At 47.6% G+C, this 26,978-nt stretch overlaps 1 protein-coding gene across 2 annotated transcripts in view; it reads right to left on the minus strand.

The window, feature by feature from the left end:
* PRICKLE3 (prickle planar cell polarity protein 3) overlaps positions 1–25,132 on the minus strand; it is a 38,569-nt gene extending 13,437 nt beyond the window's left edge. Inside the window, exons 1-4 of one of the 2 annotated variants that reach the window (XM_035141045.2) lie at positions 24,971–25,132; positions 13,694–13,779; positions 11,223–11,406; positions 6,160–6,273 (exon numbers count right to left, since the gene is read on the minus strand). In XM_035141045.2, coding sequence (XP_034996936.1) covers positions 6,160–6,273; positions 11,223–11,406; positions 13,694–13,779; positions 24,971–25,012 — 426 coding nt within the window. In that variant the 5' untranslated portion in view covers positions 25,013–25,132. Of the gene's footprint in view, positions 1–6,159; positions 6,274–11,222; positions 11,407–13,693; positions 19,468–24,970 lie in introns of those variants that run through there. The other variant, XM_060269014.1, reaches the window with a different exon arrangement.
* Positions 25,133–26,978: the final 1,846 nt, after the last annotated feature.

The following is a 26,978-nucleotide window of genomic DNA, read 5'->3' on the forward strand; positions in this document are numbered from 1 at the left end:
TTTGACAATGATAGGGTTGTTGTTTTTTTGAGGGGGGGGGAGATTCTGAGCTTGACTCTTCGCTTGTGCCCCCCTAACAGCCATCACCTCAATCAGGTGGCGTCTTACTTTTTGAAACCCAAACTTGGCTTTTAGTCCCCGTTTAAAAATGTGGCGAGATTCTAGACCAGGTCCTGGAGGTAAATAAACTACAGAGGCCACCTTAACCCTCCCTCCATCCCTTCCATCCTGATTGGCTACCGATGGACATGGGACGGCACCCATAGAAACCTATTGGGTTGCACAGAAGAAGAGTTTGGATTTGATATCCCGCTTTATCACTACCCGAAGGAGTCTCAAAGCAGCTACCATTCTCCTTTCCCTTCCTCCCCCACAACAGACACCCTGTGAGGTAGGTGGGGCTGAGAGACTTCATAGAAGTGTGACTAGCCCAAGGTCACCCAGCAGCTGCATGTGGAGGAGCAGAGACTCGAACCCGGCTCCCCAGATTACGAGTCTACCACTCTTAACCACTACACTACACTGGCTCTCACAGCACTGCAGCTTCCATCAAATGCCTGCCTACCGTGTTTCTCCAAAAATAAGACACCGTCATATTTATTTTTCCTCAAAAAAAAACACGGTGGCTTATTTTCAGGGGATATCTTTTTTATATATATTAAGTCTGGTACAGTTTAACCTGCAAGGTTAAACTGCCTATCACTATGGCTTATTTTCGGAGAAACACGAGACCTGTCTCGTCCTTGCCCCACCCTCCTTCCCCACCTGGAGGAACCCAGCAGATACTCAGCCTTGGGCTCCAGCCAAACATTGCCCCAGGACAAGGCGCACCCTTGGAATGGCAGTCCAGCTGTGTTAACCTGGCACCTGTCGGATGAGGACCGCAGTCCTTGCCCTCCCGGAGCGCAGCGCCTGGCACTAGCTGGCCTTCTCAAAATCCCTTGGCAAAGGGCCATGTTGCGTTATAGCACCCGGAATCAAGAAATCACTACTGTATACTTGTTTCCTGCGCGCTGAATGGCATCGGGTGTCTCCCAGCCCTCTCGTTACAAGGAAGGATTAACCGCAGTCCCCACAGCTGGTTTCTCTAACACTAATCAGGATCTCTATATACAATCCTTTCCCCCCTCCCCATCATCATCATCTTGGGAAGGTTCGAGAGTCCTAATCTTTTTCAATCTCTCCGCGTGCAGAAACTCTTCCAGCTCCCTCAGCTCCCTGTGTTTGCTGCCCTTGTTCCTTTGGTTTCAGAGAAAGGACCAGCGAAGTGTTTGCCGCATGGGGGAAAGCAAAAGTGAGGTCTATACAGGGTGGGGAGCGCACGTGCCATTTCCAAATGGTAGGAGCATAGCTGCCAAGTTATCCCTTTTTTTAAGGGATTTTCCATTATGCTGAATAGGCTTCCTCGCGAGAAAAGGGAAAACTTGGCAGCTATGGGTAGGAGTCCTCTTTCCTGGGAAATAATCCCAGCACCGTCCTGATTAGAACTTCCAATATGAATGAGAAGTGGTTTTCTACTGTAACACCAAATACAGATGATTTTCACCGCAGAGTTGCCAAGGGATAGCAATGCCACTCCACGCGCGTAGGAATCATATCATAGAATAGAATCATAGAGTTGGAAGAGACCACAAGGGCCATCCAGTCCAACCCCCTGCCAAGCAGGAAACACCATCAAAGCATTCTTGACATATGCCTGTCAAGCCTCTGCTTAAAGACCTCCAAAGAAGGAGACTCCACCACACTCCTTGGTAGCAAATTCCACTGCCGTACAGCTCTTACTGTCAGGAAGTTCTTCCTAATGTTTAGGTGGAATCTTCTTTCTTGAAGTTTGAATCCATTGCTCCGTGTCCGCTTCTCTGGAGCAGCAGAAAACAACCTTTCACCCTCCTCTATATGACATCCTTTTATATATTTGAACATGGCTATCATATCACCCCTTAACCTTCTCTTCTCCAGGCTAAACATACCCAGCTCCCTAAGCCGTTCCTCGTGAGGCAGGCATGTCAAACCTGCGGCCCTCCAGATGATTTGGACTACAATTCCCATCTTCCCCAACCACTGGTCCTGCTAGCTAGGGATCATGGGAGTTGTAGGCCAAAACATCTGGAGGGCCGCAGGTTTGACATGCCTGTCGTAAGGCATCGTTTCCAGGCCTTTAACCATTTTGGTTGCCCTCTTCTGGTCAGTGGCAGCTTTCTTACCAGAAGTTCAGGTGCCAACTTCTTCCTCCTACCTCTAAAAATCTCACAAAGTTCTAAAGTTTAAGGTGTTTCTGCGTTTGTGTGTCTACACCAGGGATGGGGAACCTGCAACCCCCCAGGCGTTGTTGGATTACAACCCCCACCATCCCTGGCTACCGGCGATGCTGGTTGGGGTTGACGGAGGGCACCACAGATTCCTCACCACCGATGCAAACAGAGAACCATCCACAGAGCACCAGTTCTTGATAACAAGCAAGTATAAAGAGAGCCCAAGCCTGCCCATACCTTTCAGTTTGAATACAAGCACAAGGGAGAAAAGAAGACCATCTTCCAATATCTCAAGGGCTGCCACAAGGAAGATGCAGCAAGCTTGTTTTCTCCTGCTCTGGAGGCTAGGACCCGAACTCATGGCTTTCAAGTTACAAGAAAGGAGATTCCGGCTAAACATCAGGAGAAACTTTCTGGCGGTAAGAGTCGTTTGGCAGTGGAACAGACTCCCACAAAAGGTGGCAGACTCTCCTTCCTTGGAGATTTTTAAGCAGAGGTTGGGCGGCCACCTGTCGTGGATATGCAGATTCCTGCATTGCAGGGGGATGGACTAGATGACCCTTGGGAGTCCCTTGCAACTCCAAACAATCCAACACACGTGTGCCCATAATATCACAAAAACACCCAGGTTAAGACCCCAGGCTCCTGGCAAGCGAAACGGCAGGATACAAATAAAATAAAAATGAAATCCTGCACAAACAAAATAAAAATGAAATCCTGCACAAACAACATTTTTTACATTTGCAGTCAGTTAATGGTCACTACACACCATCTGCCTGCATCCCCATCATAAGACAGCCCTTCCCCACGGAAAGTGTTTTGCTGGCAACGTCCTTGGCCTTGCATTGTGCAGACCGGGCCTAGCCATTTCGAGCAGCGGGAGGTGGAATCTGGCTGGGAAATGGCACTGTGCTGGGCCTCTCCTTTAGAAAGCACTTAGCCTAATCATTAATCCAGCCCCCTGGGAGCAACATACAACAGCGTTGTGAATGGGAAGGGCAAAGGTATTTAGCACAGCAACCTTCATCGGATTACAATCTGAAGTGGAGGAGACCCCCCAGGCCACAGATCTCCCCCCTTCGCTCTTTCCCTGCATACATACAGAATCAGTGCTGGGAATGCTCAGCAGCCCTGTTCAAGTGTGGAAACTGTTTTCCCTAAGACATGGGTAGGCAAATTAAGGCCCGGGGGCTGGATCCGGCCCAATCACCTTCTAAATCTGACCTGCAGACGGTCTGGGAATCAGCGTGTTTTTACATGAGTAGAATGTGTGCTTTTATTTAAAATGCATCTCTGGGTTATTTGTGGGGCATAGGAATTCATTCATATTTCCCCCCCCAAAAAAAAAATAGTCCGGCCCCCACAAGATCTGAGGGACAGTGGACCGGCCCCCTGCTGAAAAAGTTTGCTGACCCCTGCCCTAAGACCTCTAGTTTCCATTAAACATTTCTAGTTTTTCTATTATGCTTTATTGAGACGTAGTATGTGAACCACGCTTCGTGAATAGGGTCCAAAGTGAGGGGGCAGGGGCCGGGGAGCGAACACATCTGTGTGACTTGCATGATTTTTACATTCTGAAAAGTTCAAATTCTCCTTGGTGATTGATCTGGATTACCTTGGTGAATCATTCTTAAAAAGGAAAGCGGTGGGGAAACAGACTATACATGAAGTGCTGTGCATTAATTAGCATAATGCGCACGACCCGTTTCGAGAAGAATACCTGCTTTTTTCCACTGTGATTATCAGCCTGCCACACACATGCAGATTAATCCCAGTAGTGCAGATCGCAAACAGAGAGCAAGAGCATTGCCTATGGAGCAGATACCAGGTACCTGCTGATGACTGAAGGCAAGAGGACAAAAGCCACGCACAGAAAGTGAGAAGGCAAAATAATAATAATAATCCCCACCTCAAGCAAGCAGGCAAAACAACCACAACCACCCTTGGGAAATTCCTTTCCAATTCTATAGCTGGCAATTGCTAAACGCAGAGTGGCTTTTACCTGTTGCCCTCCAGACATCTTGCTGGACTCCAATTCCTATCAGCCCCGGCCAGTATAGCCAGTGGTCCAGGGATGATGGGATTTGTAGTCTAACAACATACAGAAGGTCACTCGTTTCCCATCCCTGTGGGCCCTTGATTTGCATGAAAGGATCTATAAACTCCCCACTGCCAAACGGATGGGAAGCCCAAGTTGGGGAAAGGAGGGCGGGGGGGGGTGTCTTGAAAAATGAAGTTTGGAAATGGAAGTAGGACTGTTTATCATCATCATCATTTATTTCATGAAATATATATACCATTTGACTTAAAAAAAACAACACACCACCCCAAAGGATTTTATAAAAAGATAAAAGCAAGAAAAGCAAGAAAAAATTACAACAATACTTTAAAAACATACCAAAGGTTAAAATTCTAAAATATGTTAAAATTCACATTTCGAAGCAGCTGGCAGGCACTGCCACACAAAAAAGATCAAATTCTCACGGACGGGTATTAATGTGGCACCTGTAGGATAAGAAGTTCAAAAGCAATAGGTGTGGGGAGACAAGCACCCCCCACATGCATTCAGTAACATGAGAGGGAGAAGTGTGCCGAACCCCTAGACTAGCCCAGCCTGCAGTCCCACATACAACATTAATAATAAAGGGCGCTACACATAGAAGTCTCTTCCTTGTGATTAGGAACCCTGGACTGCTAATGGAAGCCTTTTTGCAAAGTTGCTCTATAAGGTATTAAGGTTTGGATTTGCACCAGCCCCTAGGGGGATTTTCTACAGCCGTGGGGCAGCCACCAAGGGCACCTCTGTAGTACACGCCCTTGCTGTTCAAACACAGTGCCTGGATTGTGGCAGTCACAAAGGTGCTCTCACTCAGTAGATCTGAAAAGGCAAAGATGAAAAGGAGAGAAAGCAGTTTCTGAGGTTTGCAGGCCCGAAGTCCGTAAGGGCTTTATAAATCAAAAGTCGCATATAGAATTGAGTCCTGAAAGTCATGTGAAGCCGATGCAGATGTTGAGCCCTGACTGATGCCCTCCCAGCAATCTGGGAATGAGAAACATTGCACAGAGACCTCCAGGCAGCCATCAAGGGCAGCCCCACATAAGAGGGCCTTGCCGCCTTTGAATGAATGAATGAACAAGCGAGCAAAGGAATGAATGAGAGTTGCCAGGTCCTAGTCAAAGAAAATGAATGTTAATTTAAAACAAAAAAAGTCTACCCTGCTTTTCTACTGTATGGGGAAGTTTTTAATATTCTATTATGTTTTTGTATATGTTGGAAGCCGCCCAGAGTGGCTGGGGTACAAATAATAAAATGATTGTTTAAAAATATATTATTATCAATGCACTCAAAGTGATATATAGACACAAAAATATTAATAAAAACACTAAACCAGCAATAAGGAAACAGCAGACACAGAGAGAAAAATCTGCAACAAATACGTGTCTGAAGAAAACTCACCAAAACCCATCTCACAAACAGAAAGAAAGGGAGCCTGTTGGATCTCCCCAGGGAAGGAGTTCCATAAACGTGAGGCAACATCACCAAAAAGGCCCGGTCCCTAGTGCCTGCCAGCTGTATTTCTAAAAGTAGTGGACTAAACAGCAGGGCCTCAATTGCAGCCTTCAATGATGGAGCTTGCAAAACATACACCTGGTCACCACCCACAGGGTTACCTGTAATCAACCTGGTGGCCTACAGATGTTGTTTGACTACAAAGCCCATCATCCCCAGCCAGCACTGGGTGGGACTAACGAGAGTCATAGTTTGACCCTAGTTTACAGCATCCTTTTGAATTCTGCTGCAAAATCTGTACGGCCGACACTAGCCCTCTGAGCTCGCAAGAACACCCTTTTCCTCTTAAATATTCCTGTTCCTTCTCAGTGTGAAATAATAAAATGCCCTTCTCACCTCACTGTCATGGGGGGGAAGCTGGTGGAGCAGCTGGCGAATGCGGTACCTTTCCCCAGGGCTATTGACGTAGGGGACTTTGTCCTCTGGGAGGCAGCTGAAGAACTGATAGACCTGCAGGTAAAGAGAGCCATTAGTGGGTCAAATAGGGGAGACCAGAGTGAAACTCACAAGGGCGAGACCTGCTGCCCAGCAGCCCAAAAAGAGGCCTTCTGCTCCATCTCCACGTTTTCCAGGAGTCCAAGGAAGGCAAGTTCTTTATAGGAATGTTCAAAATGTGGAAGTGAATTTGGATTTACGTGGTGATCTCCTTCAGGCTACATCAGGCATGGCCAAACTTGGCCCTCCAGCTGTTTTGGGACTACAACTCCCATCATCCCTAGCTAACAGGACCAGTGGTCAGAGATGATGGGAAATGTAGTCCCAAAACAGCTGGAGGGCCAGGTTTGGCCATGCCTGGGCTACATTCATACCACATGTTTAAAGCAAAATGATGCCCCTTTAAACAGCCATGGCTTCCCCCCAAAGGATCCTGGGAACTGTAGTTTGCTAAGGGTGCTTAGAGTTGTTAGGAGAGGCCCTATTGCCCTCACAGAGCCACAGTTCCAGGAGTGGTTTAACTATCAGTCCGTTTTCACAGGGAACTCTGAGAATTGTAGCTCTATAAGGAGAACAGGACTCCTAGCAACTCTCCAAACCACAGGGAGAGACCACTCTGAGCTCAGCGCATGGCCTCAGAAAAAGCACTCTCTCTTGGGTTCTCCTGATAATCAACAGGATAAACAGGGTAAACACCTTATACAATGAAAGCAATGGAAAGTCTTAAAGAAATGTTTCTCAGTAATCAGCTTAAAACAAGAGCTGTGCTAATCAGATTACAAACAGCCTGGTCTTGCTGAAGTGATCAGATTTCACAACACACACACACACACACACACACACAAAGGCAGCAAATTTTGTAATTAAATTGACACTGCCTCTTTTTAAAAACTTCCTACCATTTTGTTCTGAACAATCCTCAACTTTATTAAGGTAAAGATCAGACCAAATGACTTCCTTTAAAATAAAAAGTGCACCGATTCTCCTAGCCTGAAAAATTTAGAACATCAGTTGACCCAATAAATTGCTTCTGAAATTTAGAGTTGATCCATGGTTTCAATGGGACCTAAATTCAACTAATTTAATCTGCAATTCTGTGCTCACTCACCTGAGAGTAGATCCCATTGAATTCAATGGGGCACACTTCTGAATACACTCCTATGGGGTTGCACTGCTAGTCTGGATCCAACCCAATGTCACCTTTGCTCTGATTTTGCATCTCACAGAAGTAGTTTTTCTCCTCACTAGAAATGTGTCCCTGAATGCATTCTATTAGTCCCACTTCCCAATACACAAAAATTGCTGCCATCCACTATTATAGGTTAGTCAGAGAAGGAAAACACTTGTGACAAAAGGAAAAAACAGCCTTTCATACATTTATTTGGAACAATGCTTTTCAACAATGAGCTCTCAGTGAAAAATTCTTACCCTTTGCAAGATAGAGGCTTGTATCCAATGTATCCTTATATCCTTCCAGTGCAACAGGACTTCTTCCCCACCCCTACTGTGAGCCCCCTAAATCTCTTCTGTGGGTTCCCTTCCAACCCCCCAGAGCAGATTTGAGGAGGGTCCAGGCTGTGTGTGGTGGGAGAAGAGGAGGGAAAAGTACCCTTGCACTAGTGGGAATCCTTGCACTGACAGGTCAAGGGATTTTGATACCACACACAGCCCATCATAGTTCGCACGTCATAGTAAGCCAGGAATAATCCACAGCTTATTGTCTAAGTGAATTGCACCTGCCTTTCTCCTTACTAAAAAAATTCCTTCAGTAGCACCTTAAAGACCAACTAAGTTTATATTTTGGTATGAGCTTTCGTGTGCATGCACACTTCTTCAGATACACTAGAAACAGAAGTGTCAGACCCTATATATATACAGAGGGTGGTGGGGGTGGGTGGGAATGGGAGATGGGCTGATGGGAGTGGTAAACCTGTAGATGGGTGTTAATGGCTGCTGATGGCTGCAATTAGTCCTGGGCTGAGGTGCTAAAGAAAGCTTGATCATGCATAATGAGATAAGAATCCGATATCTCTATTCATCCGATATCTCTATTCTCTATCCATGGAAACACCTGGGATGAATAGAGATATCGGATTCTTATCTCATTATGCATGATCAAGCTTTCTTTAGCACCTCAGCCCAGGACTAATTGCAGCCATCAGCAGCCATTAACACCCATCCACAGGTTTACCACTCCCATCAGCCCATCTCCCATTCCCACCCACCCCCACCACCCTCTGTATATATATAGGGTCTGACACTTCTGTTTCTAGTGTATCTGAAGAAGTGTGCATGCACACGAAAGCTCATACCAAAGTAAAAACTTAGTTGGTCTTTAAGGTGCTACTGAAGGAATTTTTTTATTTTGCTTCGACTCAGACCAACACGGCTACCTACCTGTAACTTTCTCCTTACTGTTTGTGATGGAAGGAAACAAACCATGATCCCTGGCTTAGCATTACATCTGAACTAGAAATTGTGGTTTGCTTTGTCCCAACAAACTATGATCTGTACTGAAGATTTGCTCCAGTTTATTGATTGCTGTTTGTTGATATGAAACAGACCACAATCCTTGGTTTGGCTTAATTGTGTTCTCTGGATGCGAGCAAAGAGGAGATAAACAGTCTGGGTGGGTGCATTACAGTAAACCATTCACTGATTTTCCATGACGTGTGAACATGTTCATAATGATTAGCATTTGCTAGTTATTAATGGCCCTAACTTAGTAATGTCTGTTCATTTCAGTGGGTCTATGCTGAGCAGAACCTCCACTCAATACAACCCCTGTGTTCCATTCCCCACCCAGTCAAAAAAATGCACTGGGTGACTTTAAGGAAAGTAGACAAGTTGGATGTTATTACAGAGTAAGAGTTTTGCTTAAGTTTTTAAAGCTGATAGGCGGAGAATCGGAAGTCTGTTATTTTTCTTCCTTTTAGTTTTTATGTTAAAAATGCTTGATATTTGATGTTATTTCTGAATATTGTTTTTTCTTTTTCCCCAAGCTTTAATAAATAATAATTTTTTTAAAAAAAAGTTCTCTGGGTGACTTTGGGCCAGTCATCATCTCTCAGCCCAGCCTAGCCTACCTCATAGGGTCATTGTGAGGGTAAAGTTGGGGGGGGGATAAGGATTTATGATGCCGAAGGAAAACGTAAAGGTAAAGGGACCCCTGACCATTAGGTCCAGTCGCGGACGACTCTGGGGTTGCGGCACTCATCTCGCTTTACTGGCCGCTTTACAGCTTCCGGGTCATGTGGCCAGCATGATGAAGCCGCTTCTGGTGAACCAGAGCAGCACACGGAAACGCCATTTACCTTCCCACCAGAGTGGTACCTATTTATCTACTTGCACTTTGACGTGCTTTCGAACTGCTAGGTTGGCAGGAGCAGGGACCAAGCAACGGAAGCTCACCCCGTCACGGAGATTCGAACCACTGACCTTCTGATCGGCAAGCCCTTGGCTCTGTGGTTTAGAGCACAGCGCCACCCACGTCCCTGCTGCCGAAGGTAGGCGATAAATACCGTATATAACAAATGTCCTTCCCAACTGCTTTCCTGACTGCACTTTCCTTTTCACCTGTTCCTAAGAGAAGAGGGTCTCCCTCCGTTCAGTTGTATGAAATGAGGGGAAAGGGATGGGGCGATTTCCCCTCCCTCTCCTGACGAAATGGTCCTCAATGCCTTGAGAGGGTGGGAAGGGGACTGGGCTCTCCCTAGAAGATTTTCCTGGTTAACCTGGAGCCTGTGGAATTCTACCCTCCAAGGCAGCTGCCTGCACTCCCTACCAGGTTGAACTGGCTCCTGTCTGGCGGTGGATCTAATTTAACTCCTCAAGGAGAACGGGAATCCTGGATCCCAAAGGCCAGCGTTTGTGTCTCGGTGTGGTTATTTACTATAGTCACCAGCCTCTGCTTCCCCCCCCCCTTCTAACAACCAGCCTTAATAAAACAAAGAGAACAGCTTGTAGTTTAAAGGGTATTATTATAATCTTAGATTATCATGACGTGGCCAAGGGTGTCTGTAGCAAGGCTTCTGGGTCAGAAAGGCCCAGAGGGGTTCATCACAACTGCCTCCTCTTAACAGGGCTCCAACAGCACAGAGCATATATTTTTCTCCTTCCCAACCCCTTCTGAAATTTACCAATTACTTCCTCACTTATCTCCGTGACCTCCTTCAAAGAGAGAAGCTACGTGACATGAAACGGCAGCTTTGAAGGCCTCCAATTTACGCTACAAACCTAAACTAGTTTTGGAAGTCGTTCCCTCTTCCTGAGAACTCTGGGAGCTGTAGTTCAAGTTGGATGGGAAGGCAGGGGCATCTAACATTGTGTGTGTTGGGGAGCCATGACAGTTACACTAGGACAAAACTGAGACCAAAGTAGACAGTTTTGCAGTTGAGGACACAAAACCCCAAGGTATAAACACTACAAAAAAATTACCATACTTTCCTGTCTATAAGACGCCCCCGTGTATAACACGCCCCCTATTTTGGGGGACTCAAATTTAAGAAAATGGGGGGAGACAGCACAGAGTTGTTGAGGTTTTTTTTTTTACAAAGGATTACCCCCAGGGTTGTTGAGCTTTTTTTTAGGGGAGATCACCTGCACCCGTCGCAAAATCCACCTCCCGTCTGTTCCATCGCCAGCAGAAGCTGACAATCACCCACCCAACTGCCAGAGCGTCAGCCAATCAACAACACCTTTGACGCAGCAACCAATAACACGCACAATAGCTGCTGAGAGCCGCAGCAGCACCAATCAAATGTCCACCCTATGCACCACCCATGTATAAGACGACCCCCCCACACACACACTTTTTAGCATGATTTTTAAAGGGGGAAAAAATGTAGTCTTATACACAGAAAAGTACGGTGATTCAATAAACAGCCGATTATTTGTTTGCAAATAACTTTAAAGATACAGAAGGTCCAATCTTGGATCCCCAACAGACCCTGGTGCAGAGTTACCTGCTCAGGCTTGAGCCCTGGGGGCACCCAGGCGTATTCCTCAGAGGCACAGCCAGAGTCATCGTCTGAGATCGAGTGGCGCTGGAAGTCAGAGATGAGGCGGCACATCATCCTCTCCAGGTCGACAGGCACCATGCGCACCGCATGCTCCTCCCTTGGGCACTTGCAGTGTTGGCAGATCTTCCTGCAGAAGAAGGGAAACGAAAGGCCTCCAGGGATACAGTCCCCAAACACCAACTAGACCAGGGGTAGGCAACCTAAGGCCCGTGGGCCGGATGCGGCCCAATCGCCTTCTCAATCTGGCCCACGGACGGTCCGGGAATCAGCGTGTTTTTACATGAGTAGAATGTGTCCTTTTTATTTAAAATGCATCTCTGGGTTATTTGTTCATTCCCCCCCCCCAAAAAAAATATAGCCTGGCCCACCACATGGTCTGAGGGACGGTGGACCGGCCCATGGCTGAAAAAGGTTGCTGACCCCTGAACTAGACCCTGAGACAACCAAGCCGCTCAGCACAGCTCTACAGCTGCCTCAAGATCCTCTTAACACAACAGGCAGGTGCTCCTCCTCAACGCTTTGCCATAACTCGCCCGCCTGTTGAGCCCTAAGAGACACAACCCTGATAAATCTAAAAGGTGCACCAAGTCTAAAGGTAAAGGTAAAGGGACCCCTGACCATTAGGTCCAGTCGTGCCCGACTCTGAGGTTGCGGCGCTCATCTTGTGTTATTGGCCGAGGGAGCTGGCCGTACAGCTTCCAGGTCATGTGGCCAGCATGACAAAGCCGCTTCTGACGAACCAGAGCAGCACACGGAAACGCCGTTTACCTTCCCGCTGTAGCGGTTCCTATTTATCTACTTGCATTTTGACGTGCTTTTGAACTGCTAGGTTGGCAGGAGCTGGGACCAAGCAACAGGAGCTCACCCCGTCACAAGGATTCGAACCGCCGACCTTCTGATCAGCAAGCCCTAGGCTCAGTGGTTTAACCACAGCGCCACCTGGGTCCCCAAGTCTACACAGTCTGCAAGTCTACACAGAGGCAGAGACCTCAAAGGTCTCTGTAACCACCAGTTATAAGGGGAAGACAGGATGTTTGAGTAGCCTTATAACAAGATACTGTAGGTTCAAACTTTATGGTGTGAAGAAAGCCGGGTGGTGGTGGTGGGGGACCACTCTGCTAATTCATCCTTACTCCATACCACGTTCATTTTTTGGTTATTTATTATAGGCATTCTGCCCCACTCCTTCATGCAAATCCCCCAAAGACAGCTTACAGTGCAAATTCCCATGTTTGCGGTTTACCACGGACCCTGCAATGTAAGTGGCACAGACCACACTTACTTCCCACCAATCGCCCACCCCCAATCGTGCTGTTAAGCACAATGTTCATAATGAGAATTACTCCATCCCCACAAAACGGGAATGCAGGTGTGGGGTGAAAGGGCCCCAACGGCAGGCCATGCTGCTCCTGCAAAATGGGGCCATCAGCTCATTAGAGAGAGAGTGTCTTACAGTCTCTGCAGGCAGCAAGACCACAGCAAGGCAACTGCGTGACAAGTGCCTGGAAATGAACGGGGACAATGAAAGATGGGGGCTACGCCAGGGTGGGGGCAGGGGGCAGGCGGAAATGAAGTGAGTGATGGAAAGAGACAGAAAGGAAAGGCTCTTCCACTCCACTGCTTTCCTGCTGCAGTTCAAAAAAAAATGGGGGGGGGGACGGGGAAGCTGAATGTGAAAGGGAGAAAAATGAGTCTGGAGTGATGTGTCTGCAAGAGGAAAAGAGAAGAGATGAATGTGAACAGAGAGGCAAGGGACAAATTAGAGCTACAAGTAAGGATGTGAAATAAGGAGAATCCAGAGTGACAGGAGGAAAGGGGGCAAGGTTTTAACTTGCTTATCTAGATTTCTGTTCAGAAAGGCTTGAGGGGCAGCAGGCAGGGTGCTAAGGACAAGACGGGAGGAATGAAAGACAGAGCGAATCAAATCAGCAAGGGAGAAAGGGAGGAAAGAGTCGCACACCCTGCAATTTCTTTTCTTGCTCAGAAATCCATCCTGCCGTGTTCAATGGGACTTACTCCCTGGAAGGGGATGGCAGCCTGAAAGACTGAAAAGGTTGTGGATCCACAGGGGTCTGGATCCAACTGAGTTTCTCTGCCCCTAGAAGGCTCCTGGATCCAGCAGGGGCTTCCGTGAACAGCTGGGGGAGAGGCCATTTTTGCTGATTTCCCCCCTTTCCTTCTGCAGCCCACCTCCCCAAATGTGCTCCAGGGGGTCGGGGAGCCTTCAAAGCAGCATGGGAGGTGTCAAGTGAGAGAAGGGACCCAGTTAGATATACAACCCATGGTAAAGAAGGACAACACAGCACAAATAATACTCAGAGGTCCAATAAACATTGAGACAGTGGGGGGGAGGATCTCACAGAAGATGCGAGGGAGATTTGATGGAAGGAGGGAGGGGCAGCGCATTCTCCTACCTCCATCCATGCACTAGGAAGCCTGGGCACTGCTCTCCGCACCTCTGACACGGTTGGCCCCGGTCAGGGTCCTCCACCTCTGGCAGCTGGTGTGGGACAGAGGGGCAAGAAGTCAGCCGCAGAAACATCATCAGCACCAACATCCACACACACCAGTATCACCAGATAATACCCTATACAGCCCTGTATCGGGAAGTTTTTAATGCTCAATATTTTACAGTACAGTACTATGTTTTTATAGATGCTGTAAGCTGCCCAGAGTGGCTGGGGAAACCCAACCAGACAGGAGGGGCACAAATAATAAAATTGTTAGTATTATTACGACAGTGCACACTCCCACCCGGAAGCCAGCATCTACCCATCACAACAATACAAACGCAACACGTAGGCTAATAGTTAAAGGTAAAGGGACCCCTGACCATTAGGTCCAGTCGTGACCGACTCTGGGGTTGGGCGCTTGTGACGACCAGGTGTCCCACTCTCTCTTACTATCATTGTGACACAGGAATCCAGAGGGGAAAACACCCACCCTCTTCTCCTGCCGCCTCAAAAATAAACCCCTTTTACTAGTGGGTTTCTTAGTAAGGAGAGCCTTCCAGCTTGCGTGGCCTGGTACCTTAAGAAACTCTAGGCTGTCCGATGGAATAACCTCTTGCCTACAGTAAAGGGTCTCCCTCAGTTGGATTCCCCACTGTAAAAAGTTTGCCCTTTTCACTCTGGCAACTCCTTGGCACCTCAGGTTACCCTTCAAAGCCTCCTCCGTGTAACTCCAGGACACAAACTGCCACCTCCCTGCCTGAGGTGAGCTTTGCCCTCTCTTGAGCCACCACGGCTGTGAGTCCTGGTACCTCGCTGGAAAAATAAAGACGGACCTTTTTGGCAAAAACAGAGATGAAGTTTTATTGTGTTAAAAGCATAAGTGTTTCTTTAACGTGTCATGTATTTATTTGCCTTGTTCCAGTTGTACAAGAAAAAACTCAGTCAAACATTTAACTTTAAGTTTTCCTAGCCTCTTCACTTTCTTCATACAAGACACCACACCTTCCTCCCTCTCCCTCCTAACTGACCAAACCGACACTCCCTCCTTTTAAACTGGGCACAGTCCCGCCCCCATCAGAATTCTATGTCAGTCAGGCTGGAGGTGGGTTAACTCTTTGCCAGCCGGGTAGGAATAAACGTTTCAAAAGTGCTTCAATTTGTCACAGCGCTCATCTCGCATTATTGGCCGAGGGAGCTGGCGTATAGCTTCCAGGTCATGTGGCCAGCATGACAAAGCCACTTCTGGTGAACCAGAGCAGCACACGGAAAAGCCGTTTACCTTCCCGCTGTAGCGGTTCCTATTTATCTACTTGCATTTTGACGTGCTTTCGAGCTGCTAGGTTAGCAGGAGCTCACCCCGTCACAGGGATTTGAACCGCCGACCTTCTGATCAGCAAGCCCTAGGCTCAGTGGTTTAACCCGCAGCGCCACCTGGGTCCCCAGGCTAATAGTTAGTAGAGAATATATAATAGAATAATGATATCATTCGAATTATAGGAATAAGTCAATCGAAGTTCATATGTACAATGTAACAGAGTGGTAGCGAGGACCGTCAAGCCCTGTGTTCAGAACAGACGTCTAAGGACAGTCTCACAAAAGTTTCAACAGAAGACGTCTCAAAAGTTTCAAAAGTAAAGTCTCTCAATAGTCTTTCAAAAGTTTCAGTAGAGGACCTCTCAAAAGCCCCAAAAGGACAGTGTCTACGGAATGATACTACTGTTTCGTAATACAGTAGTCTTCATCAGCTGGAAATAAGATACAAGGCATACAACCGATGAATGACAACAAAACTGAGCTACCTCAGTAGTACTGGCTTATTCCTATAATTTGAATGATATCATTATTCTATTATATATTCTCTCTCTACTAACTATTAACCTACATGTTGTGTTTGTATTGTTGTGATTGGTTCTTATTGCAACACAGGGGTTTGTTTTTGGTTCAGCATCTACACATCAGCAGGACCCATTCACCAGGTGTGGCACCAGCTCTGCCAATCTCGCCAGTACACCCTCATCGCTATGGTTTGCAACCGTTGATTGCCATCAATATGCAACCCCCATTACCACCAGTACTGACACCAGCTCTGTCCATCTGCTCCCATCGGTCAGGAATCCTGAATAACCAGGAATCGGCAACCACACACCGGTTCCCTTTTGACACCGGCTGTCCACGTCTTTGCGACTGTTCCCATCTTCAACTATATATTTTGGTAGCTCGCTATGCATTTGGACGGACAGCGGCTAAGAAAGCGTTAACCAAATTTTACATGATGGTTCCCGAGATCAAGGAACTCTGGTTTAAAACGCAGATTTCAAAACCGCACTGATTTTTGGAGAGGGGTTTCTTAGAATTCTCAGGCAATGCCGGGTACAAGGCAGCTAGGAGAAGATATTTAGCATTTATTTGTTAATTACTGTGTTTATATAAGCATCATTTCTCCATGGAGCAAAAGTTGGCGCACATGGCTCTGCACCTCCTCATTTTATTCTCACAACAACCCTGTGAGCTGGGTTAGGCTAAGAGACACTGACTGGCCCAAGGTAAATCAGTGAGCTTCATGGCGGAACCCCCTCTGTGGCTGCTACACTGTCTCTTGGAATAAGGGTCTGCCGTTGTGAAGCAGATCGCCTGAAGGCAGCAGCATCTTAAGCTTAGAGACATTTCTACAAGGTCCCTTGACTGCGGCCCCAGTGACAGGGGCCTGTACCAACATGGGCAGGTACTTCCAAAATCAGGATGTCCACGCATGTTTGTTAATGGCAATATATTCTCTCATACTAGCCCTGTTCAGAAAGTGGTGGGGGGGGGATGAGTGTTCAGACCCCTGGGCTCTCACTTGTGGGGTGCCTCAGGGTTCTGTCCTCTCCCCCATACTTTTTAACATCTACATGCAGCCCCTGGGAGAGATCATCAGGGGGTTTGGGTTGGGTGTTCATCAGTATGCGGATGATACCCAGCTCTACCTCTCTTTCAAATCAGAACCAGTGAAGGCGAAGAAGGCCTTGTGTGAGTGTCTGGAGGCGGTTGAAGGATGGATGGCGGCTAACAGATTCAGGTTGAATCCTGACAAGACAGAAGTACTGTTTTTGGGGGACAGAAGACAGGCAGGTGTGGAGGACTCCCTGGTCCTGAAAGGGGTAACTGTGCCCCTGAAGGACCAGGTGCGCAGCCTGGGAGTCATTTTGGACTCAGGGCTGTTCATGGAGGCGCAGGTCAATTCTGTGTCCAGGGCAGCTGTTTACCAGCTCCATCTGGTACGCAGGCTGAGACCCTACCTGCCCGTAAACTGTCTTGCCAGAGTGGTACATGCCCTGGTTATCTCTCACTTGGACAAATGCAATGTGCTCTATGTGGGGCTACCTTTGAAGGTGACCCGGAAACTACAACTAATCCAGAATGTGGCAGCTGGACTGGTGACTGGCAGCGGCCGCTGAGACAGTATAACACTGGTCTTGAAAGACCTAAATTGGCTCCCAGTATGTTTCCAAGCATAGTTCAAAGTGTTGGTGCTGACCTTTAAAGCCCTAAATGCATAGCTGCCAAGTTATCCCTTATTTTAAGGGATTTTCTCTTATGCTGAATAGGCTTCCTCGCGAGAAAAGGGAAAACTTGGCAGCTATGCTAAATGGCCTCGGTCCAGTATACCTGAAGGCGCGTCTCCACCCCCATCGTTGTGCCCGGACACGGAGGTCCAGCGCCAAAGGCCTTCTGGCGGTTCCCTTGCTGCGAGAAGCCAAGTTACAGGGAACCAGGCAGAGGGCCTTCTCGGTAGTGGCACCCGCCCTGTGGAACGCCCTCCCACCAGATGTCAAAGAGAAAAACAACTACCAGACTTTTAGAAAACACCTGAAGGCAGCCCTGCTTAGGAAAGCTTTTAATGTTTAACAGACTATTGTACTTTAATATTTTGTTGGAAACCACCCGGAGTGGCCGGGGAACCCCAGCCAGATGGGCGGGGTATAAATAAATTATTGTTATTGTTATTGTTATTGTTATTGTTATTGTTATTGTTATTGTTATTGTTATTGTTATTATCATTATTATTACTCCTGACTGTTACTTGCAGCAGCCAGAGACTTGTGGGTGAAATCCTGTCTGCACTTTGGCCTTTAAAAAAAGGATTTGTAAGGAAGCATATTCCTGTCTGAGAGCAGCAAGGCACTGTGGGAGAAGCATAACTTCGTTTGGGTGCCGGAAGCCACCCACAGGCCAGGACCTGCCTCAGCTCAGTTCAGCAAGACATAAACAGGCCAGACGTTGGCCTCCTGCCACCGCAGGTGGCTGAGAAAGTGGGCAGCAAAGTGCCTTAAAAACAATAATGGGGGGGAGAAACAGTGGAAAGGCCTCGATGTGGAACAAGAACTTTCCTAACTCTCCCTTCCTGCCACTTTTCATCCATCTTGCCTCTTTGGTGTGGGTTTCCTTGCGCCAATGAACAGCTAAGAGAGGAGAGTTGACACACCGGGAAGGTTTGGGGGGGGGGGGAGAGAGAGAAGGTGCCAGGAGCCGCTCCCACTTCCCCCAAGGCAAGAATTGCTGAAGCAGAGCCTGGAAACCGGGCAGGGGAAAAAATCCCTTTGGAAAAAAGGACGAACCGAGCACAACAGAATCAAGATGGAGGCAGTAGAAAAGGCTAGCTCTGGAGCCTCAGTGAAAAATTCCTGGCACCCCCGGACACCCCCCACCCCCCTGAAGTTTCACTTTTAACTACCTGCTGTCAACTTTATATATTGTTCTCATTTTTTTAAAAAAGTGTCCCATTTCAAGCTGTGGAAAGGCAGCACAAAACCTTTAAAAATAAGTAAAAGCAAACTAGGGAACCATGATCTCTACCTGGCCAGAATTTTTACCCATCTACCAGAATTTCAGTCTTCAAGTCTGTTGCCATCGCATAAAAATATAAAGCAAATGATCATTTGTGTGTTAAAACACACGTGTTGTTATGAACCTGTTCTCAACAGAAGAGTGTGCCCTTCAGTTTTGGGAAGCACTCTGTATACGCTCAAAGGCTCTGCCATTGCAGCAACTTTAAAAACGAGCTTGCCATCGGAAGGGAACTGTCCGTTCATAGAGGAACGAATGTGACCCTTTGATTCTTCTATATATATATATACAGTGGTACCTCTACTTACGAATAACTCTACTTACGAATGTTTCTACTTACGAATGGAGCTCCGCCCACCATCTTGGATGCGGTTTAGATAGGATTTTTTTCTACTTACGATTTTTTAGATAGGGTTGCTTCGACTTACGAATTTTTTCTCCCAATGCATTCCTATGGGATTCGACTTACAATTTTTTTCGACTTACGAATGTGAGATGGAACACATTAAATTCGTAAGTAGAGGTACCACTGTATCTGCTCAGGAAAAGGCCCCCTTAGCCATGCCCACAGAGGTAAGGTTTTTGAAACGAAAAGGTGACAGCCACCACCAGGAAGGAGCAAAACTGTACCCAAAATTTATGACATGGTGCTGGAGAGAGTGCACAGTATCCACAAGCAAGAGGATTCTTTCCCCCTCACATCTGCCAACTGCTGCCACTACCCATCCTCCTGCAGCTTAGAAGGGATTTCAAAGGAAGCGGGAGGAGATCTATTTCATCAGATGCAGCTTTGGGAAATCAAATCTGCCAGAGCTGACGTAATAAGCAATCTCCCCCCACCCCCCAAATCCCAGATTTGGGATCCATCATATGTGGCCCCTATGCTTTCTCCCACACAACAGTTGCTCCCTGTTCGAGAACCCCTTCGCCCGCGCCACCCCCACCAGCCCTCCACCCACCCCATGGCCCAGCATGACCCCCAAATGCCTTCAATAATCCCAGTGTTAACTGAAAGGGAAATTTCTTCTCCTGATCCGTTACGGCAGGATTTGGGTCTGTGGAGTTCCCAACTGCAGCGTCGCACCGAATTACGGAAATGTATAGACAGAGAACCCTATTGAACTCCTGCTCCTACACAACCTCTCTATCCTTTTCTCTTGCTCAATCTCCACCCGCCCACCAGCCCCATTCTACACCTACACACACAATTTTGTGAGTCTCTGGGCCCAATTTCACCTCGAGGTTTGGATGTCCGCCCACTGCCAATATCTTGCTCCAAAACCCACATCTACGTTCCAAGAAAAGTAGGTGGGAAACAGAGGAAGAGGAGCGGGACAGTCGACAGGTGGCCCGTTGGGGTGGCAATCATGCAGATTGAGTTTTGTGCACCCACAAAAAGGTGCCCACTGCAGCTGCCGAACTGCACCTGTCAGCCCCAAGCCCTCAAAACCAAACAAGAGGTGTGGACCTCACCTGGATTGCTCTCGAACAGGGAAACCAGGTCAGCCAGGAGGCCAGTCAGAGAGTTAACAACCCGGTCCCCATCCACCCCAAGGCAGAGGCAAGGCAGGAAAACAACAGAAACCTCCACTCCCATGGACACCAACACTGGGACAGGAGCACAACAAATTAAGGGCTGCAGGTGAGCCTTCAACGAAGTCTTCATTAGTGCAGACCCACTGAAATTAAGTTAGACGCATTAATTGCAAAGGGGCTGCTCTGAGTAAAACTTAGCTGAAGTTTTACTAAGTAAAACTTAGTTAAACCTAGCTCTCCTGCTAAGGGTCTGCAATAAGTCCACCTGAAGAATGCCTTGAGATGACAGCATCTCCACATCTGTTGCCATGGCTACAGGGGAGCCTTCTCTTGTCCAACACAACCTTCATCTTCCTTACTGCTGACCCTGTCTGGTGCAATATCTCCTTCAGGGCAGCTCCTGCATAGGAACCTTTGCTGTATAATTGCCTCAGTTGTCTTCTTCAGGAGCAGCACAGGATCTCCCATCACCCCAAACGCAAACTTCACAGACTTGATTTCTCATTTCCCACCTTATTTCCCTGCCTTTGCGTCCGGAGAGATCCCTGCCAGCTGTGATCTTCACTCCTTCGACTCCACGACTTTGGAGTTAGCTGCCGAAGAGTTACCTGCTCTCTTAAACACCTCCGCCCATTCTCTCTTTGCCCCTTAGGCCTTGGTTGGAGAACTCCCTCCCTCTCACAACACAAAACTTGCCACCTTTCTTCCTCTTCTGGCAAACCCCACCTCTTCCATTAAGCCTTTGGTTTAACTCCTTAGTCTTCATCTCGACTCCAGCTGAAGAGAAATTAATGGCACCAGTGGGAATTTCACTCCCCCCCACAAGCTTTGCAGTCACTGGGGTGGAGATAGGGAGTTTGCAGCTGGAGCAGGAAGAGATTAAATAGCCTTTTCCTGCGCTGCAGACCCCAAAAACAACAGGGCAGGGTGGGATGTCAGTAATGAATTGCACACTGAGACAATTTTAAACGGTACTTTGCCTGTTAACTCATTTAGTGTCAAGAGTGTCGTGGCACTTGACTAAGTGGACACAAAATGCTATAAGAACAACACAATTCATACATTGGGAAAACTCAGTGTCAGCCATAGCGGCAAGATTTAGGGACAGACGTATATCATCTGCAAAATAGGAATTGAAGAGACAAAACCCTATAATTTTTGTAGCTCAGAGACCCACAGAATCCCTCATGAGGCCTGGAACAGACCCCAAAGCATTTTGGATCTCTTGGCAACGTGATGCTCCACAGCTACCAGCACATACACACAATTACATTTTTCTGTTTAGGCCTTGGAGAGCCACCGTCAATCAGTGCGGACAATACTGGCCTAGATGGGCTAATGGCCTGATCCAGTAGAAGGAAAGTTCCTATGTACCTTGCCTATAACATCTCAGATTTCAGAGCACTGATATATCAAGAATATGGTTATATGCTAGATATAAAACAACAGTATTTCATAGGAATATGCAGCATATTTAAATGTATTAAAATAAACACTTTCATATTCCCAGCCACCAACTGCTTCCCCACCTGCCCACAAAAACAAAGGTTAGCATTGTCTCTGGTGTGCTCTTTAGGAAGGAAGTGGACCCACGCAATCATCAATCCACATGCTCAAATTTAGGACAGGGGTGGTATGTGCAAGCAGGCGCTCTTGGTTATTGGTAATGATGGAATATAGGTTTGGAGGTTGCGCTTTAGAGGTATGCAGGACCAAACCATTTGTTGTTGTTGTTGTTGTTGTTTAGTCGTTTAGTCGTGTCCGACTCTTTGTGACCCCATGGACCTTAGCACGGCAAACCATTTACATTGAAGTAAATTTGCTGCAGTCCTCAAGTAAGCTGACTTTACTCTTGCATGGCCCACTCCAGAAATTTATTTCAAAGCCATAAGAATGCACACCTGGATCTCTTAACAGTAAAGGCAGTGGTAGGCAACGTGGTACCCTACAGAATTTGTTGAACTACAACTTCCATAATCCATGATGGCCAGGGCTGATGTGCACTGTAGTCCAGCAACATCTGGAGGGTTACTCCAGAGTTCAGGAATAGCTAGTCTGGTCCTTAAAATATGCTTTTGTTTAAGAACAGTCTTCCTGGATCAAACCAAAGCCTCTCTATAACATACTTTGCAAGAATCCCAATTATCTGGCAAGCACTGTCCATGAGCTGCCTCATGAACACTTTTTGAGGACTTGGCAACAAAGTACCCCACAGCACCTCTTTAGGGACTTAGAGGGCCCTAGCACCCCAGAGTAAGCCATTATAATCACCTTGGGTTACAGCTACAACAATTCTCATCAGAATTCCCTCAAGTCATCAACCACAGTTTATCGGTACCGTATATTCCGGCGTACAAGATGACTGGGCGTATAAGACGACCCCCAACTTGTCCAGTTAAAATATAGAGTTTGGGATATACTCGCCATATAAGACATACTACCCTGTGTATAAGATGACCCCCGACTTTTGAGAAGATTTTCCTGGGTTAAAAAATAGCTTTATACGCAGGATTATACAGTAATTTCTAGAGGGTGTGCATGGTCACACACAGCACCAAACCAGGAGCCAACAGCATTTTCTGCAGCAGCAGTCCTTCCATGAGTTGGGCAACACATTATCCCACAAGGGTCCATACTGCTCTAGAAAACGTCTTACAATGTTTCTAGGCCTCAACCTTTCTCAGCATCTTCTCTGGTCCTCAGAACGGTGCCATATAACTCCTCTGAAATGCCTTGGGATGCCTATGCAATGGCACAACACAGGGGCCCACTGAACCCTATATTGTCCAGAGTCCCAACATCTGTACCAACCTTTTAACAAACTTTTACAACACATACTCCCCGTACCTCAGTGTCCTACTAAACCCTTAGACCTTAACATCTAACCTATTGCTTTCACAGCCATCTCCTGTAACTCAGTACCCCATAGCTTCTTCTGAGCACAGGAAAGGGAAGCCCTTGCACCACCTAGTAGCTCCATAAAAAAGGTAAAGGACCCCTTACAGTTAAGTCCAGTCGCGGACGACTCTGGGGTTGCGGCGCTCATCTCACTCAATAGGCCGAGGGAACCGACGTTTGTCCGCAGAGTTTTTCCGGGTCATATGGCCAGCATGAATAAGCCGCTTCTGGTGAACCAGAGCAGCACACGGAAACGCCATTTACCTTCCCGCCAGAGCGGTACCTACAGTATTTATCTACTTGCACTTTGATGTGCTTTCGAACTGCTAGGTTGGCAGGAGCTAGGACTGAGCAACGGGAGCTCACCCCATTGCGGGGATTCAAACCGCCGACCTTCCGATCGGTTTACACCACATCCCCAAGTAGCTCCATAGAAAGCCTTATTTATGGTACAACAGTCCTTTTAAAACTCTTGCAATATGTTAGTGCAAAAGATGCCTATGCCTGAGTGGCTTTTTTAGCAAGGCTGTGGTGACGGAGGTGAAGCCTTATCAACAAATTAAAAATTAGCACAATGCTGAGCCCAGATGGTATCCACCTAAAAGTTCTTGAAGAACTCAAATATGAAATTGCTGGTCTTTAACAAAAAACATGCAACTTCTCCCTAGAATTGACCTCTGTACCTGAGGACTGGAAGATGGCCAAAGAAAACTATTTAAATAATAATAATTGGAGGAATCTAGGAAATTACAAGCAGATAAGCCTAACATCTGTTCTGGGTAAATTTGCGGAAATTATTAAACATAAGATTATCAAGCATATAGAAGAACAAGCCTTTCTGAAGAAGAATCAGCATGGCTTCTGCAAAGGCAAGTCCTGTCTCATTATCCTCCTAGAGTTCTTCAAAGGTGTCAACAAATATTTGTAGAAGCTGTGTACTTGAGTACACCCGGGAGAAGCTGTGTACTTGGGTTTTTATACGGTTTTGACAAAGTTTCTCACAAAATCCTAATTGTACTTAAACCTTATCGGGGTCTGAACTAGTAGTGCCAGACCACAAAAGAGGCTGTAAGGTTGTGAAGGCTAGGTCAGTGAAAATGCTGTCTTAACATGTGGCAGCTGTGAAAGGGGTGAATTCCACCTTAGGGAATCATAAGGAAAGAAATTGAAAATAAAACTGTCAATACTGAAATGCCCTTATACAAGCCTATGGTAGAACTACACTGGGAATACTGTGTATAATTCGGGTTGCAAAAACTCAAAAGGATATTGCGGGGCTAGAAAGGATGCAGAAAAGTGCAATCCAAATGATCAGAGGACTGGAGCGCAGTGTTTGGGGGTTGGAAAAAAGGTGAGTAAGGGGTGGGCATATAACACAGCCTGGTATATAAAATTACACCTAGCATGGAGTCAGTGTATAGAAACAAGCTTTTCTCCCACTATTATAAAATGAAGGGAGGGGGATTTGCGACAGACAAGAGGAAATTCTGCATCCCACCCTGGAATGCACTACCACAACACGTGGTAGTGACCACCTAGGGGGCTTTTTTAAAAGGACAAATGCATGGAGACAAATGCATGGAGAAAACGACCCATGGCCACTGGCCACGACGGAGATCAGAAGCAGCCCGCCTGGGAATAGCTGGAGAGGCCAGCTGCGCTCCCGTCCGGCTTGGGGGGTCGCCTCCTGTAAAGAACAGGATGCCGGGCGAGACAGGCCTCGGGTCTGATCCGGCACAGCGGCTCTTCTTCTGAGGTCCCGATTCCCTCGGAGACAATTAGCCCTTGGGGAGAGGAAATGGGGTAGCAACGCCCCTTAGGGACCCTCCTCTCCGCCCTCCGAAAACCCCTCCCCCCGATCCTGGGGTGCCTTTGGCCCTCCCGCCCCTTCCTCGCCAGCGAGCGCTGCACCGGCGCGGGCCTCGTCGGTGTCCCGGCAGGCTGGCTCCCCGCCCTCCGCAGGGAGAGAAGACTCACGGCTCGGGTGGATCGACGCCGCCGCGACCCGCGCTGAAACATGGCCCCGATCCCGCCGTCTCCAGCGCCCGGGCGACTCGCCCACCTCCAGGCTCCCGCTTTGCGCCCGGGCGCTGCGGCGGCGGCGTTGCTCTTCCCTCCCCAGGGGAGGAGGTGCTGCGTGCCGATCCCTCCCTGCCGCCAGACACCCGGGTCCGCCCCTTCGCCTTCCCAGCTACACGCCAGGCTCCCGTCCCTCCTCCTCGTCCTCCTCCTCCCCGCAGGATCGCCTTCTCCCTCGCCGCTCTCCTCCTACCGGCTTCTCCAGTTTGCTGCTGAAGTCGCGCATGGCGAGGCTCAGCAGCCGAACAAGAGCGCAAAAGGATCCAGCGAGCGACCCTCCTGCGACCTCTGCGCGCGCGGTGGGGTGGCCTCCCGGGAAGAGGTGAGGGGCCACCCACCATGCAGGATTGAACCCCCGAGTAGCGGGGTAGGAGCAAGTAGCTTTGCATTGCGCCACCAAGCTGGCCTGGGTTTCTGCAGCCGCCGGGGCTCCTCCAACCCCGTCCTCGCCGGTCCTTTCCCGCTGTCACCTCCCATCCATCACCCTCTTTAAACCCCTTCCCCGCATCCTTTCTGTGCCCGCTGCTGTCACTTCCTATCAGCTCGATCCGTTTTCCCTTCCTCTGGCCTCCCTGCCACATTCCTCCTATCCAGACCCCCAGCCACTCCTTCACCCACCACCTTAGAACAAGGCACCTGCCTCCTTCCATCCATCCATGCATTTTTTAGGGGCCTCCTCGGCTCTTACCTACAGAATATAAAGATGTTTCGTTCAGTTTGATTGCTTTAGCCATTGGCCCCTAACAACGTGCCATACAGCACAAATGAGTAGCTAATCACTTATTTGAAACGTTACTTCTCGCCTGCTTAATTTGCAACATGATGGTAAACAAATTCAGTGTCAAATTTTGCTATCACACACACACACACACACACACACACACACAAAGATAAAGGTACTTTAGAAGATATCTCAGTGTTTACCTAGCAAATTTTAATATATAGACCAGTAATTGATTTGTGTACCTGGGAGAGAGCTTCAGCTTTGTGACTCTGGACTCTAATAAACAAAGAGGGAGGAAGATCTAAGACATTTATGGTACTGTCACAGTAGCACAAGTGAGACTTTTATGGAATCCTACCAAGTCTGGGCTATTACCAAAGATGGCATCATTTGGAGACTCGCCAGTGTAAACTCTCTCCTGAAGCAAAGTTTAAGTATATACTTCTAGCCCATATTTGTACTTGAGCATATTAAAACAAGGGAGCGAGCAAGCCTAGATTTGCTAATGTATGCCATTATAATTGTGAATAAAAAACATCTTGGGAGTATAATTTTAAATTCCATCTTTGCAGCCTGCAGGTTACACTGGAGAAGATAGCGAATCCCTTCCTCTGCAGGAGATAATTCACATTTTGGTATCACCTACTACTGTCATCCCCAGCAGAATTGCCGGGCAGTGTAATAGGTGGAGCATTGGACTTGGATGGACGAAGGAAGGCCTGGGTCCAAATCTCCACTGGGTGAATTTGGCCTGGTGAGCTTAGCTCATCACTCTGTGAAATCTGGGCTCTACCTTGCAGAGCTGTTGTGAGGAAAAACCCCGGAGGAGGAGCAGGATACAGGCTGCATGCACACCATACATTTAAAACACCTCTCAAACAAGAATCCTGGGAGCTGTAGTTTGTTAAGGATGCTGGGAATTGTTTCTCTGTTAGGGGTAAACTGCAGTGCCCAGAATTCTTTTGGGGGAGAAGTGCCTTAAATGGGCTTTAAATGTACTGCATGTAAAAATACGTATATACGGTACATACAACAAACTAGTGGACTCAATCTAACACAGAATTAAGCATGCTGTTTCAGCCAATTAAGAGTGTAAAACACTATAAGGGACCAACGCTTATATGTGCAGCGTCAGTTCACAAAACGAATTGACTCTATATAGATGTTCTAGCTCCTTCCCAC

This window comes from Zootoca vivipara, chromosome 16 (assembly GCF_963506605.1).
Source record: "Zootoca vivipara chromosome 16, rZooViv1.1, whole genome shotgun sequence".
In the NCBI taxonomy this organism is placed as follows: domain Eukaryota; kingdom Metazoa; phylum Chordata; class Lepidosauria; order Squamata; family Lacertidae; genus Zootoca; species Zootoca vivipara.